Source organism: Puma concolor, chromosome A2 (assembly GCF_028749965.1).
Source record: "Puma concolor isolate L17-30 chromosome A2, mPumCon1.1.hap2, whole genome shotgun sequence".
In the NCBI taxonomy this organism is placed as follows: Eukaryota; Metazoa; Chordata; class Mammalia; order Carnivora; family Felidae; genus Puma; species Puma concolor.
In genome coordinates, this window is record NC_141668.1 from 33,847,493 (window position 1) to 33,865,880 (window position 18,388).

General features: G+C 37.8%; 1 protein-coding gene across 11 annotated transcripts in view; it reads left to right on the top strand.

Moving 5' to 3' along the window:
* CTTNBP2 (cortactin binding protein 2) overlaps nucleotides 1-18,388 on the top strand; it is a 149,823-nt gene that overhangs the window by 80,388 nt on the left and 51,047 nt on the right. For 10 of the 11 annotated variants that reach the window (XR_015245348.1, XM_086691745.1, XM_086691753.1 and 7 more), the window contains 4 exons: nucleotides 4,617-4,820; nucleotides 6,180-6,279; nucleotides 8,547-8,697; nucleotides 13,019-13,273. Coding sequence is in view for 10 of the 11 variants with exons in the window: in XM_086691745.1 (XP_086547871.1) it covers nucleotides 4,617-4,820; nucleotides 6,180-6,279; nucleotides 8,547-8,697; nucleotides 13,019-13,273 (710 nt within the window). In the remaining variant the exon portion in view is untranslated. Of the gene's footprint in view, nucleotides 1-3,018; nucleotides 3,059-4,616; nucleotides 4,821-6,179; nucleotides 6,280-8,546; nucleotides 8,698-13,018; nucleotides 13,274-18,388 lie in introns of all 11 variants that reach the window. The other variant, XM_086691702.1, reaches the window with a different exon arrangement.

The following is an 18,388-nucleotide window of genomic DNA, read 5'->3' on the forward strand; positions in this document are numbered from 1 at the left end:
TGAATAAATAGAAGTGATATTGCTTCATTGATACTGTTGCTTAAAATATTTTTGAAAATTTGCTTTAGAATTGATGTCACTATTATTGCTTTGTGATGTCTTTATAGATGTTCAGCATTCCTTACTTTTTATTCAAAATGGTATACCCGAGCTGGACAGCCCTTCTCATGGCCTAAAATGATGTTAGCTTCTTCCATAGCTAAATCCATGCTCAAAGGAAGAATTTTTGCTACCATTCAGGAGAATCAGAGAATGTACTCTAAGGTCTTAAGGCAGTGACAAAGCACAGGTTCCAAAAATGTTTGCAGCAGTGGTGGTGCTGTTGACATAAACTCACAAACTGTAAAACAGAAAATACTTCCTGGGATACAGATAAATTTTGTCAGTTTTTAAGAACTACAAACCCATCTTTGCTTTGTACCTTGATGCTTTGCCATTTATTGCCTCAGTGGTTACTGTGTTCCAAGGTTCAGCTTCAATGTCTTTTGGTTTCAGTAGAAAAGCTTTAAAATCGGGATCCATAACCAAGGAACATTTTGTCAGCAGGATCTTAAGTTAAACTTTAAAGACTCAAGAATGCCAAGTTTTTTATACATTGGCCAGAATGACCTAACTAGGACAGAGTGGAATTGTGGATAAAGGAGCTATAATCCCTCTGAAAAATGCCCTTTGCTTATATCTAGAGAGCAAAGGAGAAGAAACAGTGGCAGCAAAAGAAGTAGCTGCCACTGAGGAGACGTGAAACTGATTCCTCATTTTCTCTTCCCTGATTTTGCAATTTGGCCAAAATCTCAGAATTTCAGGATTATGCTTGGTGGGATAAGTTTCTGTGTTATTTGATTATAAGGAGTTTCGTAGTCATTCGGCAAGCTTTTGGGAGCATGTAGTCTGGGGAATAGAAAAGTTATTACAGTTACATAAGAAGGGTGATTAAATCAGCCATGGGTGTAGGTCAGCCTAAATTTTCCAAATGAGATCTAGGATTTCAACTGCTTTCCGTTTGGATTGCCCCTATTTTTGCTGCCATGCCATTGCAACTAGGAAGCATCAGAGCTCCCTCCATCCTGCTTCTTAACCTATCTGTGCCTGGGTGAGCTTGTGCCTCTCCAGATCATAAGCTCATTGAAGGTGATTAATCTTCTTAACAGCCACTAATGCCATTGTGGTTGGTAAGAGAAGGGCATGAGGACAGAGCTCCTCTGCCAAATCCTTGGTAGATAGATCTCTGTTCCAAATTCAGTGAGAAAAAATGCTCTGGGCTGAGTCTAAGAAGGAGGGTTAGTCCATTTCTGCCTCTCTCTAGTATCACCCTAAGAGCACATTCGCTTTGAGTCATTAGCTTTCTCCTTTAAAAATGAAAACATTGACCCGAAAGAAAAATAATAGTTCCAGACCAGAAAGACTTACTAAACTTGCCTGTTGAATTTTTCAAACAGCAGTACACTACCTCTCCTTTCTTGGAGAACCACTAGATCCCACAATCTTTAAAACTGTAAAGTTCTGAGTTTCTGTATCAGCTTACATCTGTGACAGACAAACAGTTAGGATTAAGCTAAAGTACTGGGGAGAATTGCAATGACAAAAAGATACCATTTTAATTACTCTGTTAGCAATTTTTATGGCCGAATGTTAAATTTTTAAATGGCATTTTGAATTCTATAAGTGAATTAAAATGTCTTGTTCCTCCTGAACTTGTCCAATGAACATGTTTTAACTGTTAGATGAGCAGAGGCCTAAAACCAGAAATCATCCCAGGCAACTGAGTTTTCATACCCTTGGAAATTTGTTTTTGTTTTTGTTTGGTACATTTTGTTTAATTTGGTTCAGACAGTTGTTCTTAGTTAAACATACACTTAAAAAATTATCACCCACGTATGATTGGCTTAAAGTCTAAATCCAAAAATGAGATTGATCTGAGCCATGACATTAACCTTCTCTACACTCTGAAGCTGATGCCAGAAGCTGTTCTCAATTCCTCTTCCCTCTTGCATTGCATGGTCTCCGTTCCCTTCGTCCACCGCATGTTACTAATGTTTGCAGACTGCAAAGCTGAATGACCTTTTTCTAACATCATTAAAGTAGCCGTATGACGCAGGTCTGTTCTCCCATTACTTAACCAGTTAATGAATATTACCGTTTCTTATCTTTGTTGGGAGTTTCAAATGAACAATAAAGTCTCATGGTGAAGTTTTTTTTTTTTTTTCCAGTATTTATAGCAGGATTCATTAAAACAAGCAATTGGAAATGACAGTGGGGATAAAAAAAAATTATTTAAACTTTAAGAATACTTGGGATTTATAGAGCATTTTTATTTTGTAGAATATTTTTAAAATATATTGCACACCTCTAAGCTAAGGAAATAAAAATTCATATATATTCCTCTGTTGCTTTGTCTGACAGAAAACTATGATTCTTGGGTGGTCTAAAGATTGAGAAAATTTTTGAATAAGATATTTTCTCTTTCAGATAGCCTGGCATTAAAAATAGGGCTTTCCAGGGTACTGTATCCCAAGTTTCCACATAAGGCAGTTAAAAATATGTCTATATTTAATATTCCTCTAAAGCATAGAATTGCATTGGAAAGAAAGAAAGAAAAGAAAAGAAAAGAAAAGAAAAGAAAAGAAAGAAAGAAAGAAAGAAAGAAAGAAAGAAAGAAAGAAAACCCAAAAGAATAACAAACCACTTGATATATACCTGTTGATATTCTTTACAGGGTATCAATAACCCAGACGCTTTGAATGAGATAGAGGAGGTGGGGGTAGAGGGGCTCAGAGGGAGAGAGAGGGAAGGAGAGGGGTGGGGAGAGAGGGCCACACAAGCTCCAGGAAACTCACTGTGTGTGAGCCACATTCCCTCCTGTTCCACCGAGGACCTCCGTGCAATGCCTTCATGTTACCTTTGTGTTTGCTATGCAGTCAAGGCATCATACCTTGGTGTTTATAATTTCTCTGTTTATCATCCATTTCTAATAAGTACTGATTTAATTTTTGTGGGCTTGTTTTTTTGTTTGTTTTTAAGAAAATACAAAAGGTAAAATGTACCAGAGAGGAGCCTTCTTGTAAGTATGAAGTAAAAATACTACTTTTGTAAGAAGAGCTAATGAATATCAATGGGAAAATATCATAAAGTTTAGATAAATATTTAATTTTATGAGCATTTGAATTTTGTATGTCATTGCAGCCTAATAGGGTAAAACAATAAATTATTCATGGACCCAAAGAATTAATTATGAAGATGTAATATCCAGCTTTTAATAAGCTGTCTAGTTTTATTTTTATAACTTGCTTTTTTCACAAAGAATTTTTAAATTACTAAGGAATCCTTTGATTTTAATATTTATTACTTTAATGTTAATTAAGTCTCAATTATCTGAATCTATTGCTTACTAATGTAACACCCATATACTTAGAATATTATCTTGATAACCAAGGTGGACGGGACATAAAACATCCATCTATTGTGTCCTACTACAGAGAATGTTACTGGATTTATGTAGAAAATGTACCCTGAGGAGTGAATATGTGCCCATAGGCCCCTGCATCTACACTGACGTTACTCTGAGGTATTTGGGGCTTCATAAGGAAGAAAGTAAATAACTTATTTTGAAAGTTAATTGTATCTAAAACACACAAAATACCTATATATCACATTGAATAAACATTTTTACTTTACTGTTTTTACAGCCTTTTGACCAAGGAAGAATTCAGAAAATTTTCCATGCTATATGCAGCCGACTTCACACACTTAACAGATTCTCTTCTAAAGCTGCTAAATACTGATGAGAAATATCTAACTATGATAACTCTTATGATTCTTGTTAAAACTATATGGTAGACTGTCCTGTTTTGTTGGCTGGCTAAAAGTTTCTGGTACACAATTTGTAAAGATGGCCACAATTTGTAAAGATAAAGTCTTCAGAATTGTGTATTGAATATTTGTGCCTGGATACAGTATTCTAGATATAATTACATGTGTTGTGCTTCTATAGCTCTGGATACTAAATAGCACTTGGCCCCCTCCATTATTTTTATTCCCAAATAAGGGAATTCAAGGAATATAGATTTCCTGGCAGTATTTGGTCCATCTTAATGGTCTGTATATGATTTTTAGTTACGTACCTTGCAAACATTGCAAAAGGAAAATCTGTATTTCTTACAGTTATTTCTATCCTATACCTAAAGATGTCCATTCAGTTTTTCAGACTGATATTGAAATTGAGGAAATCCATACATGATTTCAAAATTCAAATTGTTTTGAAACCCTGAAGAGGAATTTGAACTTTCAAATGAGACAGCCATCTAAGTTTCCTAAAACCAGTCACCACTTTAACATTTATCTGTGTAAGACTGACAACTAAAAGTAATTTGTCACCATGGATGTTGATTTAATTAGCAGATGCAAGATTGAAATAACAGTACAGATTTGTGCTAAGTAAATATTAACAGATTGATAATGTTAGAAACCACATAATCCTCTAAGGGTACGTGTTCGTGTCTGTGTGTGTGTGTGTGTGTGTGTGTGTGTGTGTGTGTGTGTGTGTAATTCAGAAACCAGTGGGTAATACCTGTCTCTTGTCCTTGCTCCTACTCTCTAACTAGGGTCACTTTAACCCACAGGCTGGTCACCCTCCCTAACCCCTTTGCTAATGAGTGGTGGTCCTGCCCCCCTGGCTGGCAGGCCCACCCTTCTTCAGCAAGCTGCTACCCAGGGAAATGTCACTTTATTATCAATGCTGCTTAATGAAGAAGGACTGGACATTAATTACTCCTGTGAAGATGGCCATTCTGCCTTGTATTCTGCTGCTAAGAATGGACATACAGGTAAAGATGGCAAGATCTTACCTCATTGTACCACCCTCTTGCAAAAGGATGGAGAGCCAGAAGCAATGGTAACCATTGTTAGGAGCAAAATGTTCTTTTGGTTTTGATTTTTTTCTTACAGGTAGTAGTGGGTAATTTTTTTTTTTAACATGATTCAAAGACCTTGTAAATATTGAAAAAAAAATCCCAATTGTAGTTCTGTAAAAATGTAAGATTTTATTGCAGCTAGCAAAAAGTAATCTTTGATATTATGCACAATGAAATGTATTGTGTATGTGGAAATTTTGGGTCTACTATGATAAAGCACATTTTAGAATAAAGCCTTCCATCTGTGATCACTTTAGTCAGCACAAAATAGCTCCAATTTGTCTGTTAGAAATACTTGTGTGTGAACGTCAAAGTGACAGGGCTTTTGCACATACTATAGTGAGGGCAAATTTTAGTAGTTAGGGAAGGTCATGGGTCTGAAACTGTTCTGTAGTGGGAACAATTTATAGTTATTTGGATTTTTTAAGAGAACTGAGAAGTTCCACAGCTACAAATGACATATTGACAAAGTCTGGGAATTATTCTTGTTTCTTGTGGTCTAATTTACTAAAACGTATGGTAGTGCAGAGAAAGATGATTTGACTGCAAATCCAAAATCAAATAAGCTGCATGATTGTCAAGTAATTCATAGAAGTTTTCAGAGCTTCGCTGTGTTCAAGTGCACTAAATGGAAGAATCTAAAAGTTTTACAAGTACTTTGAAGTTCTTCTTTACTTCAGAAGCATTGTGGGAATTTTCCTTAATGTAGAGAAATTAAGTCTAGTAAATGCCATGAGGAAAATGAGGCCTAGATGATATTTATGCCGGAGTCAGGTAACTTTGTGTGGGATCTCCTCACCCATGAAATTAAGTGTAGGATGACCACCACACAGAAGCATTTTAAAGGTTAAATATCACAAAGTGAGAATTTAACTATTTAAATACAAAGAATGGTATTTCAGTTTGGTAAGTAGATTTAATTCTATCCAATAACATTCTTTCCTGGGATAGGCTGGTAGAAAAACATGGTGAAACATTTTCTGACACATAACAGTCCTTTAACTCATCAGCAACTCCTCCCAAAGCAACACACGTACACACACGAATATCATGTCTTAGTTGGTGAGTCTGGGCATTAAAATCCTCAGGAAAAGAGTCTACTTTCTCTATAAAATAGTCTGTGGAGTCTCATATCCACCACGATGGAGTTGTCAGATGGACTGTGCATGGGAGAGGTCCTTTGAGTTTAGCATCTATATAGAGCTCGTTTAGAATTTGGCTCACCATAACTCTAAATGGGGAATGTAAATGGCTTTCTATTAAAATCCATAGACTGTGTGAGATTGCTGCTGAATGCAGGAGCCCAAGTCAATGCTGCTGATACAAATGGCTTCACACCCTTGTGTGCCGCAGCTGCTCAGGGACATTTCAAGTAAGTGATGCTCTTAATTCTCCCCCCCCACCCCAATGAAAAGAGTCTTTTTATAATTTGCACACATATTTTAGTTCTGGTTGCATGTGTAAACTAGTGCTTCAAATCCATTGGCAAATAAATTCACTAAGTATATTTGAGGATTTAAATGCAATGTAGGATCCTAAATTTGCTCTTTTTCTTAAAAGGTAAATAGCTGTATATGAGGGCAGTAAAGAAGAGAAATAAGTTATGTTTCAACCTCACATGAATGAACTTGCTTCTAAAGAAGATAATCTATAGTCTATCAACATATATGTGGTGATAAAATACACTGTTTTAAAGACTGTTACTCACTGTTTTCCATTACCCCAACACCAAAAAAAGCTTTTTTTTTTTTTTTTTTTACTTATGATGGCATTAAAAACAAATCCTAGGGGCGCCTGAGTGGCTCAGTTGGTGAAGCAACCGACTTTGGCTCAGGTCATGATCTCAAGGTTCCTGGGTTCAAGCCCTGCTTTGGGCTCTGTGCTGACAGCTCAGAGCCTGGAGCCTGCCTTGGATCCTGTGTCTCCCTCTCTCTGCTCCTCCCCCACTCATGCTCTGTCTCTCTGTCTCTCAAAAGTAAATAAACATTTAAAAAAAATCCTAGAATTATATTAATTAAAATAACCTTAACTTCCTATTGGCAGTTGATTCAGTGTTAAATCTCAATATATTCACCTTGTCTTATCGTTTAAAAAAAAATTGAAGCAGTAACTTTTCATACTAAAAGTAATTAGAGCAGAAGCCTAAAAGAACCTATCAATGGAAATACATTTAAGTTTAGCAGGTTTCTTCAGTAGCTTACCAAGTCAGTTGAATATAGACAGGCCTTTTTAAAATTAAGAGTCATAGTTTAATCAAATAGAATGTCACTAAGTTGCTTTCTCTTCCTGTGCTGAACTGTTGTGTAGGGAATGTAAAGCTGTTTTCAACTTTTTATCTAACCATCCTGATAGAAATGTTCTTTAACATATTTCTTGATTCCTATAATATGGGTTGTAAGGTTCACACTGTTATTATAAATGTAATTCTTAAATATTCAAAATGCATCCTTAAATTATAATATTTTTTCTGTATGTCTAATGCATACCTCATGAGCTTATTGTTGAGGACCATAGATACTGGTTTTGCCATTACGTTTTGCATGTATCCTGAGTCCTCCGGAAGGGATTTTTTCTTCAGGGCTACGCTTTTACGTTTACTGTCACTGGGCAATATGTAGTGCAGCTTACTTGGAAATTATAGAGTCCTAGGAAGGCAGGCATGGTTGGCTTTGCAAAAAGGAAGACCTCTAGGGGTTGATTAGTTTAAATGTGTATGAGATACAAACAAACGTCAATATGTAACTTAAGTTTTAAATATATATGAATAAACCAAATATTTTCAAGAAAAGCCCAGGGAGAAAAGCATATATCTGAAGTAAATAAATGAATATGGTGTAAATTGCCTTTTTTTTTTTTTTTTGTAAATTACTTCTTAATTTGATTATGATTTAGCCCTCTTTACTCCGTTTATTCTCATCTGATTTTACAAATACAAGCTCTGGGTGTTTAGCCAGTTACTAAGTGCTACGAAGTCTTGAATTTACCTCATTTCTTTCCTCCTTGATTCTCAAGAGCAGTGAGTTTCTGCTTAGATGTCTTTTTCCTTGTAAACTAGTCCCCCTTCAGGAGACAGGACAGCCTCTGCTGTCTCTTCTCCCCAAGGCAGCCCTTTTCTCTGCCTCCCTGCTGCCTTTTATAGTGGAGGCACATGGTGCCCTGCTGTCTGAGCTATTTATAATTATTTTCTCAAGTGAAAATCTCAGAATGACTCAGCAGTCTTTTTTCAAGGTTTAAGTGATTTTGAACCACAAATAATATATATGTCAACCACAGTTCCACCATTCATCCAAATTAGTTAAACATACTGCAAGCACTTTTTTTTTTTTTTTACAAGTTGTTTACAGAGAAGTGTCAAAACCAAGTTTTAGCACTTGACCAATGCTGCTATTTAAAATTTTCATGGGGGTAAATTTGTGGCTAAAATATAGCTTCTAGCCTTGCTATAAAACAGTATCCATCAAATAAGACCCACAGTAATTGATACACATCTATCTATCTATAATATATTATATATATATAAACAATTGATGTAGGAAGATACAGAATTGCTTTAGCATTATTTTCTATAATTAACATCTTGGTCAGATGCTTCAGAAATCCAGCCAGTTTTAGTGTAATTAATCATGATCTTGTGTTTAGGTGTGTAGAATTATTAATTTCATATGATGCTAACATTAATCATGCTGCTGATGAAGGACAGACACCTCTATATTTGGCCTGTAAAAATGGAAGTAAGGAGTGTATTCAACTCTTATTGGAAGCTGGAACTGATCGAAGTGTAAAAACCAGAGTGAGTACCAATTCTTTGGGTTTTGTACTATAATTTACCCTGTCGGCCAACTCTATAGCTAGAAAAACAAAATACAACAAAACCTTGGATTGCGAGTAACTTGTTCTGTAAGTGTTCTGCAAGATGAGCAAACATTTCTGATAAATTTTAACTTGACAAACGAGCGGTGTCTTGCAATAAGAGTAGTACACGATAACAAACATCACATGATCACAACTGAGCCAATGGTTCTTGAAATTCGCTTTGATATAAGAGTGCTTTGGATAACAAGCATGTTTCCGGAATGAATTATGCTCGCAAACCAAAGTTTTACTAAAATAGAGGCTGCTTGGTGTTGCTTTTAGGATATCAGATATGGACAGTGTCTGACCTCTGACTTCTGTTTGAGCATCTGCTAATGAAAAGCCTTGTCTGGTAGCTTAACTGGTCCTTTATCCTCTGAACCTCAGATTATTCACTGTAAAATAGGAAACTGAATACCTGCATCCTGGCTGTTTTCAGAATCAGGGGATATAATGGAGGTGTACTTTTTACTCACTCAACAAATACTTCCTGAGCACTAGCTATGCTAGGGACAGAAGAGACAGCAGGATGTGAAACAGTCCTGCCATCATGGATCTTATATCCTCATGGGGCAGGAGGGGTGACAGTAAACAAGTAAGTAAATAGTTAGTAGCTGGATGTTTAGAAGATGGAAATGCCTGGGGTCGGCACTACTTCAGAGGAGTTGGTGGGAAAAGTCTTTGTTGAAAATGTGACAGTTGAGCCAAGACCTGAAGGAAGCAAGGGTGTGCGCCATGAAGAGATGGGAGCAGGGTACCAGGACTGAGGCAGGAGAGCAGTGCAGGCAGATCTTTGTGGCCAGAGGCCCACCACAAAGGGCCTTGTGGGCCATTGGCAAGGACTTGGAATAAGGGCGTCGGATGGATAGCTTTGAAGAGAGCAAGGACGTGAACTGACTCATTTTTATGAGTCACTCTGGCTGCAGGTTTGAGAATAAACTGTAGGAGTGGCAGAGCAGCTGCGAAGAGAGAGCCGTAGGAATCTTGTTTTACTCCAGGGAAAAAGTAATGGTGGTTTGGATCAAGGTTGAGGGGTAGAAACAGTGGGGATTGGTCCAATTCTAGATATATTTTCAGGATGCATCGTATAAAGAGCCACAGAAGTATCAATTGTTGCAGTAGTGACAATGGTGGTGATATAAAACTGCTGCATATTGCCTGAGAGATCAGGCTGTGAAATCAAACCTTTTTGGGCTTGGACCATGCCTACACACAGCTGTGTGAGCTTAGGCAAGGTATGTTACTTCTCTGTGCCTTGGGTGACCCCTCTACAAAATGAGTCTTAGGGTATTAAAGTGAAATTAGCTTATCTACATAAGGTAGTTGGTATAAGTGCCCTGGGAATTGTGAGCAGTAAACAAATGTCAGCTGTCCCCATGGTCACCATCACCATCAATTACAACATAGGAGTCAGTTGTAACACGTACAAACAAAAGGGAGTTTTGTCACAAGACAGTGCCCATTGTCAGTACTTAGAGGAGGGTTATTTGTGCTCACTGTTCTTCCTCTGACTGATGTTTGTTATTGCTAAGATCATGCAGCACCTCACAGAGTTCAGGGTCATTGTCTAATTTGCCTCAGAACTAGAAGCACTGTGTGTAGAAATCCACTAGACCCCAAGTCACTCTTGACTCCATCCCACACAGTTCTGTTATCTCCTATACAAGGTGCACAGATAAAGTCCAAGAGATTTAGAAACTGCAGACTTTTGGAGTCTGATGCATGGAAGAGTCCTTGGATGATACTTTTGGCTCAGAAAATGTACACAGAAATGCATTCGAAACAAACTTTTCAGTCAGCCCTCCCAAATTTGTCTTCATCAACTCATTGTGAACCACTTGAAGACCAAGGAATCTGCCCTGTGCACACTGACATCCATTTCTCTGATGGGACCCTCTGTGAGCTTTAGGAGTTATGGAACTTCCATCATGATCCATTCTTCATTGGGCTCAGGAATTACTTTAGTTTTGTTTTTGCAGCTTCCTAGAATATTTAAGGTATAATAATCACCATCCTACCCTATGTTCTTAATGAAAGACAAGTATAGACATTCAATTTCCAAAGGTTATCTGAACCTTGGATTACTTCTGTTAATAGAGAATTGGTTGTGTTGTGTATTCCTCTCATAGGAAACATCCTTAAGATTTCCTAGAATAAAAAGCTGCATTATCTAATTTATAGATCACCCTTAAATCCTGTGGGTTTTGTTTGTTTTTGTTTTAATGGCAAGTGCACTCCTTACTTAATCTCCATCATCTATTTAACCCACCCCCCATCCACCTCCCTCTGGTTTGTTCTCTGTAGTTAAGACTGTTTCTTGATTTGTCTCTGTCTTCTATTTTTCCCTTTGCTTATTTGTTTTGTTTCTTAAATTCCACATTTGAGTGAAATCATATGGTATTTGTCTTTCTCTGACTTATTTCACTTAACATTATACTCAAGCTCCATCCATGTCATTGCAAATGGCAATATTTCATTTTTTTATGGCTAACTAATATTCCATATATATATCTCACTTCTTTATCCATTCATCAGTCAATGGACACTTGGGCTGCTTCCATATCTTGGCTATTGTAAATAATGCTGCTATAAACATAGAGGTGCATGTATCCCTTTGAATTAATTATCATTAGAAGTATAGAGGCTCCAAAATACAGAGATAAACAGTAATGATAGAGGATCTTAAGGGAATAATTATTTCTTATGACTTTTAATAAGAAATCAAAGGAGAATGGTAAATTGAAAGTTTTTCAGGAATGATTACATAGTCTTTGTAATGTAAAAATTAGGAAAAAGTCAAGAGATTTGACTAGGGAAGGTCAAGAGCACTTACACTCTGGTGCCTAATTAAGGCTGAAAACCAAATAAAGGTGTCTGTAGCCCAACAAAGAACAAGCCATGAAATGCTTTACCTAGCTCTGGTGTATGCTTAAGGACTATAAGGTATTCCATTTACTGCACAGCCGTGATCTTGTCTTAGCCAAGTCAACTTCATGGGTATGAAGTACAGAACCAGAGAAAAATCTACTTTATCAAGGGAAGCTTTAGCAAATGATCAGATGACTCACTATAAACATACCTTGTTACCGCTTACTGTTTTTCTCCTGCCTTCTACCCCATTATTTTAAAAAAGTGTGCTTTAGCTCACTGAAAGATTTTTAACATAGCAATATGAAATACCACATGAAAAAAAATAGGCCAAAAGGAAAATAAAGCCCAAACAACAAATCACCAAAATAATTCTGTTCTTTTATGAAAGTCTTAAAAATGTAATGAAAACAGGTACTTGAGTGAAAGGAAGACCCTATATAAAAATGAGAGATTGAAAGAGAACCAAGATTTTCACTTGAAAAGTGCTTGTCAAGCTTCAGGGAGTCCGAATAACCCAGGGGGCTGGTTAAAGCACAAATTGCTGGGCCTTACCTCCAGAGTTTCTCATTCATTAGGTCTGGGTTGAGGCTTAACAACTTTCATTTTCAACAAATTCCCAGGTGATGCTGATGCTGGCTGGTCTGGTGACTACACTTGAGAACCACTGCCTTAGGAAAGAGCTCTGAGTTAACAACTCTAGCAACCTGCTAAGTCAATGCTAAAGGCTTCACAGTAATGTATGCTAGACAATGGGCCTAATAATTTTACTTGAAACATTTCCTAAGCTTGCATTTATCAGTTTCTAGCTGCAATCCCAGAACTCTCAATAGGGGCACATAGACACCTCATGAGGTTATTTGGCTTTGTTTTTCCTATATGTCTACCTTTTCCTTATTATCTAGAATTTTTCCTTCAGGAATCATTGACATAAAACTTTAAGATCACCAGTTAGGACTCTGCCCTATAAGTAAAACTGGATTATGGCAGCATTCATTTAGTACATTACTAATAATACCCTACTTGGATATAAATTTTTAAAAATCTTTATGCTAAAGTTCATTCTCTTTTGTATTCTATATAGAGATTTTGTTTTGCCATATGTAGTCCATAGTTACCAGCCTGGACAGTACCTGTTCACTCCAAATAGTTAACTGTTAAGTGGAAAGTCTTACAAAACAGCAAACATGAGTCATAGCATTGAGAAATATGGTAATTGACAGAGGTCAGTGAACTTGACTCAGCTCATCAATGATACTCAGGATTGGAATGCCTGCTTTTCCCAGCTCAGTGGTTCATGCCCAAGAACATTTAGAGGTGAACTTTAAATAACACTGTTCTCAACATTAACGTTGTAATCAATCCTTTCCTCCTGGTCATTTTATCTTCAGGATGGCTGGACACCAGTTCACGCAGCTGTAGACACTGGTAATGTGGACAGCCTCAAGCTTCTTATGTACCATAGAGCACCAGCTTGCAGAAACTCTTTGCATGAGGAAGAGTCTGAGTCAGTTGTCTTTGACTTGGATCAAGGAGAAGAGAGTCCTGAAGGCACATCCAAGCCTGTTGTTCCTGCAGAACTTATTAACCACGCTGACAGAGAAGGCTGGACCGCTGCCCATATTGCTGCTTCAAAAGGTTTTAAGGTGTGTCTCATGGCCGCTGGCCTCATTGCATAGTTGTAACTTGATAAGTGACAACATTGTCTGCTATTGACTGAATGCATTTCAATGTAATGATTGGAAACTGAGTGAAAACTATTGCAAGAGATGATCAGCTACCAATATGAACTGAATTTTTTTCTGTCCAGTAGTATTTACAGTCAACCATATATGAGACTTTTTCAAAAAATCGTACTTGGAGTTTTTTAGCAAATGTGAGAGTAATTTCAGAAATTTATTTAATTTTTTTTTATGTCTTGTAAAATTAGGAGAAAGAGTTTGGTGTCGATTTAGTGTACTGGATTGTTTGATTCAAAGGCCAAGGCCTTGGTACTAGTTAGAGTGAGGGCCAAGACTGAAATGCATGCCCTTGACTCTGAACTGCCTCATTTACATCCTTCCAGTGCTGTTTTACTGGTAGGTAAGAGGGAGCTCGATATTTCACTCATCAGAGTAGAAAGTGATACTGATTATTAAGAAAACAATATAGTATGCCATTCACTCATGTTTCTTTTTTCTGTTTTGATCAGTTTAGCGATAATATAGTTTAGCAATAGAAAGCTATTAGGAAACTCCTGAGTGCAAGGCACTGTGTAAGCTAATATTTGCAGGGATATTTATACCATTAGCTAACTGCTAGTTCAGTGGCAAGAGTATAGGATACAAGACAAGTGTAGGATAAGAGAACACAAAAAATTAAAACAATGGTAATGGACATGTGCTTGGAACACTATAAAAATGCAAATTTTATTTTGTTTTTTGAAAAAAGACAATGCACGTATTTCAAGAAGCAGAGTTTCAGGGATGTTAGGCTCAGAAATGGCTGTTTCTGGAGGCAATGGAAGTGATTTGGGCCTTGCAAGGGGGGGTTAACTTTGCCACTCATCACTGAGGTTGGAGAGTAGTTGAGATCTGGGAGCAGCGGGAACAGAGACGGGGAGCAGGGAAGTGGGCTGAACACTGGCTGAGCTGATGAGGGGTAGTGAGAAGTAAGATGGGACTGGGAGCTTCCTGGGATGGCATGGGCTTCAGTGACATTTTAAGGAGTTTTGGGGCTTTATTGAAAGGTCTTGTATGAAGGAGCAAAACAATCAGCTCTATAGTTTGAATGATTACTTTAGCAACAACTTAAAGAAGATTATGTCATGAAACAATTGGCGGCAGGGAGAGAGACTAGGTGAAAGATGAAGAGAGTGGTAGAAATAATGAAACACATTACAGACCAGAAATGTCCATGGATTGAAGACAGATGAGATGCAGGAAAAGAGGGAGCTGACACGAAGGGGAACAATGACATTCCTGGAAAGAGAAGAGGCGTCATTGTGATTAACAAGATAGAACGTGGGTTTAGACATGCTGGATTTAAGTGCTGTGAGAGGTTCATCCAGATGGAGATCTCTGGGAATAGCTAGAAATTGCATTTGGAGCTCCTGGTTGGGTAACTTCCTGTTATTATGATCTAGAACAGAAGCTGTTCACTTTGGGCCTCTTTTTTTTTTTTTTTTTTAAGTGAGAAAAAGGCATGATTTAGTTCATTGTGGAGGTATTGCTTGTTAGTTTTGTTCCATTTCATGCTTTAATAAAAAGTACAAAAATTTTGTGAACTTGATAGACGTGTCTTGATTTGAATGGGATGCAGTACATATGACATCAAAGTTTTTAAGAGACAAAGATGTGAAATGCGAAAAGTTTTCATTTGAAAATGCACCATTTGGGGCGCCTGGGTGGCGCAGTCGGTTAAGCGTCCGACTTCAGCCAGGTCACGATCTCGCGGTCCGTGAGTTCGAGCCCCGCGTCGGGCTCTGGGCTGATGGCTCAGAGCCTGGAGCCTGTTTCCGATTCTGTGTCTCCCTCTCTCTCTGCCCCTCCCCCGTTCATGCTCTGTCTCTCTCTGTCCCAAAAATAAAAATAAAAACGTTGAAAAAAAAAAATTTGAAAATGCACCATTAATCTAAGACCGTGAATCTCATTTGATGGTGGAAGGGTGCATTGAAGGAGTTGTTTTCAACCTCTTTCCACCCCCTCAAGGAAATCTGAAGGTAATGCAAGGTGCTACTGATAGTGGGGTTGTGCACACACACAACCTGGAGGCAAAAAAAAAAAAAAAAAAAAAAAAAGCCAACAAAAGAAAACCTGAGCATCACTGATCCAGAATGTTCAGCTGCTGAACCTCTCAAGCTAGGCAGAGAGAGAAAAACCACTCCCTAGGGTGAGTTACCCTGCAGGGTAGGGCACTTGTGTTGCTGCTCAACTCCTTTATTATGAACTCCTTATTAGTCCTGCTGCTTTTTGTGATCAAGGATGGTATCTTCATGGATCCCCAGGCCCCTGGTGCATGTAGATACTTGGTCATTGTTGAGCAAAGGGGAAGAGGACACTTTCTCTCATAGACTCCTCCTGTATTCTCTTTAAGAGGCATAAGATAAATTTTTAAAGAGAGGTTTTTAAAAGTGATCATGACTGACAACATTCACACACTGCTGAGTAAAATCATAGATTAAAATGATTTTTTTTTTTTTTAGCCCTGGAATGGATATTTCATCTTCCAGTCTAGCCTCTTCATTTTATGATTAGGACATTTAAACCCTGAAGGGAGTAGTAGAGAGAAGTTGGGAATGAAGCCCAGATTGCCTGATTTCATTATCTTCACACTGTACCATGCTGCCTTCCTTCCTAATCAAAGGTATTAGAAAGTACTTTTGCATCGTTGGCCTGACACAGTGTTCATATCCTGACTGAGATAGTTCACCAGAGAGGTAATTCATTTACAACTAGTTGCTAAGACTAATTTTCTGAAAAAATTAATTACAATTCTGAGTTAATCATCATGTAGGTGAAAGATTCTATCATGACCACAGTAGATTAAAAAATGAATATTTTTCCTCTGTAAAGCAGCATATATGTGTCTGAGCTACGTAAGGTAATAGTATGTCATTACCCAAGAAGATGACTTCAGTTTTCTTGTGCCATTCAGTAAAGAACTGTGGGATTTCACAGTTCAAAGGGACATACCTCACCCAGGCCAACCCCTTCATTTTGCAGATGAAAAAATCAAGTCTCAGAAGATAGTATACCTAATTTCCTAAGATCAGTTCACGGAAGATCAAATTCCCGAATCAGTGCTTTTCCCACTTTAGTCCTTGGTCTTTCTCCCAGTGGTTAAGCAATTTACACAAATCACTATCTAGTGTTTGGTAATAGGAGTACCTCTCTCTAAAGCTGGCCTGTGACTAATCACTGAGCACAAACCTTTGTTTTTATCTCAGGGCGAATAGAAAGAAGAGTTCTTAGTGAAACTGGTGTCATGAGCCCTTTACATGTCAAGTAAAACCTATTAGGAACATTTTATGAATTTGGTATCTCTGTTGTTGAGGTTCCCATACAATGAGATTATTTGGGAGGACTGTGTGTGTCCTCCCAATTATAATTCTAGTTTATGTGTATTACCAAAGCTGGTGGCTTCCTGTCACTCAGGCTCTTAGTCTCTCTGGGTTAACATGTTTACTATTAATGCAGACTCTGCTTCCAGAACACTGCCCCTTCCCCACTTCCACTCCAACTCGATGACCAGGTTTTCTCTTTTGTTTAACCATAAGCAATTCCCACACTCCATTTACAATTGGCTGGTCCTATATATTTTTTTTAATTTTTTAAATAATTATTTTTGAGAGAGAGAGAGACAGAGACAGAGCCTGAGTGGGGGAGGGGCAGAGAGAGAGGGAGACACAGAATCTGAAACAGGCTCCAGGCTCCGAGCTGTCAGCAAAGAGCCTATCGCACGGCTTGAACTCATGAATCTCCACACCTGTTTTTTTGGGTTTTTTTTTTTTTTTTTTTTTTTTTTTTTTTTTTGCCTGTCTTCCAGACATTTATTTCCAGCATCTTGTAGGATGAACAAGCCTGCTATCCTCTGGTCAGGCAGTGGACCTTGTGTTACCATCTTTAGGCCATTCATATATTGTATTAGGATTCTGTTGTGCCTGATACATTTAGCCAGAGAGCACCAGGCATTTCCTCTCACACAGTAGTATCCATCCCGTCTGGGTGGTCTGGATGAGGTGTGTGTCTCAAGTATAGAGGCCCACATGGGGCCCCAAGATTTAGATTCCCTCTCCTTGGGTCATGGCTGCAGAGAAAAAGATGATAGGAGTCATTAATTTCTTCTTTGTCACATGTGGTTGAGTAGATGGCTAGGAAAGGAGAAAGATAAGATATCTATGAAGTTGGACCAACTCTTTGGAGCTAGAATGTTGTTCATGATAAGTAGAAATCTGTTCTTTGGAATCTGTTTTTGTGTTTTTAATTCTCCATGATTATTTCCTTTTTTCCCCTTAACTTTTATAAAAACATTTTTGGAAAAGCCAGACTGACTCAGCTGTTGGTAAACAAAGGGAACACTGTTATTTTTTGACATTTATTCCAGAATGTTCAGTGCAGAGTATTGCGTCCTTGCTTAATTTGAGCAGGACGGATTAACTGATAGGATCCTAAAGAATTATTTTATTTTTATTTTTTTAAGTTTGTTTATTTTTAGAGACAGATGGGGGAGCACGAGTGAAGGAGGAGCAGAGAGAGAATCCTAAGCAGGCTCTACCCTATCAGCACAGAGCCTAATGTGGAGCTGGATCTGATGAACCGAGAGATCGTTACCTGAGCCGAGATCAAGAGTTGGACCCTTAACCGACTGAGCCACCCAGGCGCCCCGAAAGGATTCTAATCTAAATTAGCCAACCAGAGTCCTGCTCCACCCCTCACCTGAGACATGGACTCTTCTGTGTTTTCCACTAACATCTTTCATGGATCTGGGTTTTGACCCTTTTGTTCCTCACACTTTGTACCTTTTATATATATGTATATATAAAATATATATATATATACATACATATACATATAAAAAATACATATATATTTATATATATGTATAACTTTGTCCCAGTTATAATCTATAGAGATTCCAAAATGTTATCTTTAGCCCTACCTACTCATTTTCTGATTTTATCCAATAAGGTCTTATTCAGGAGGGACACAGTTTACAGGGCTGATAAGTAGAGCAGCAAAGTTCCTTTGCCCAGTACAGTCGCCATTTATGCCTGTCATCCT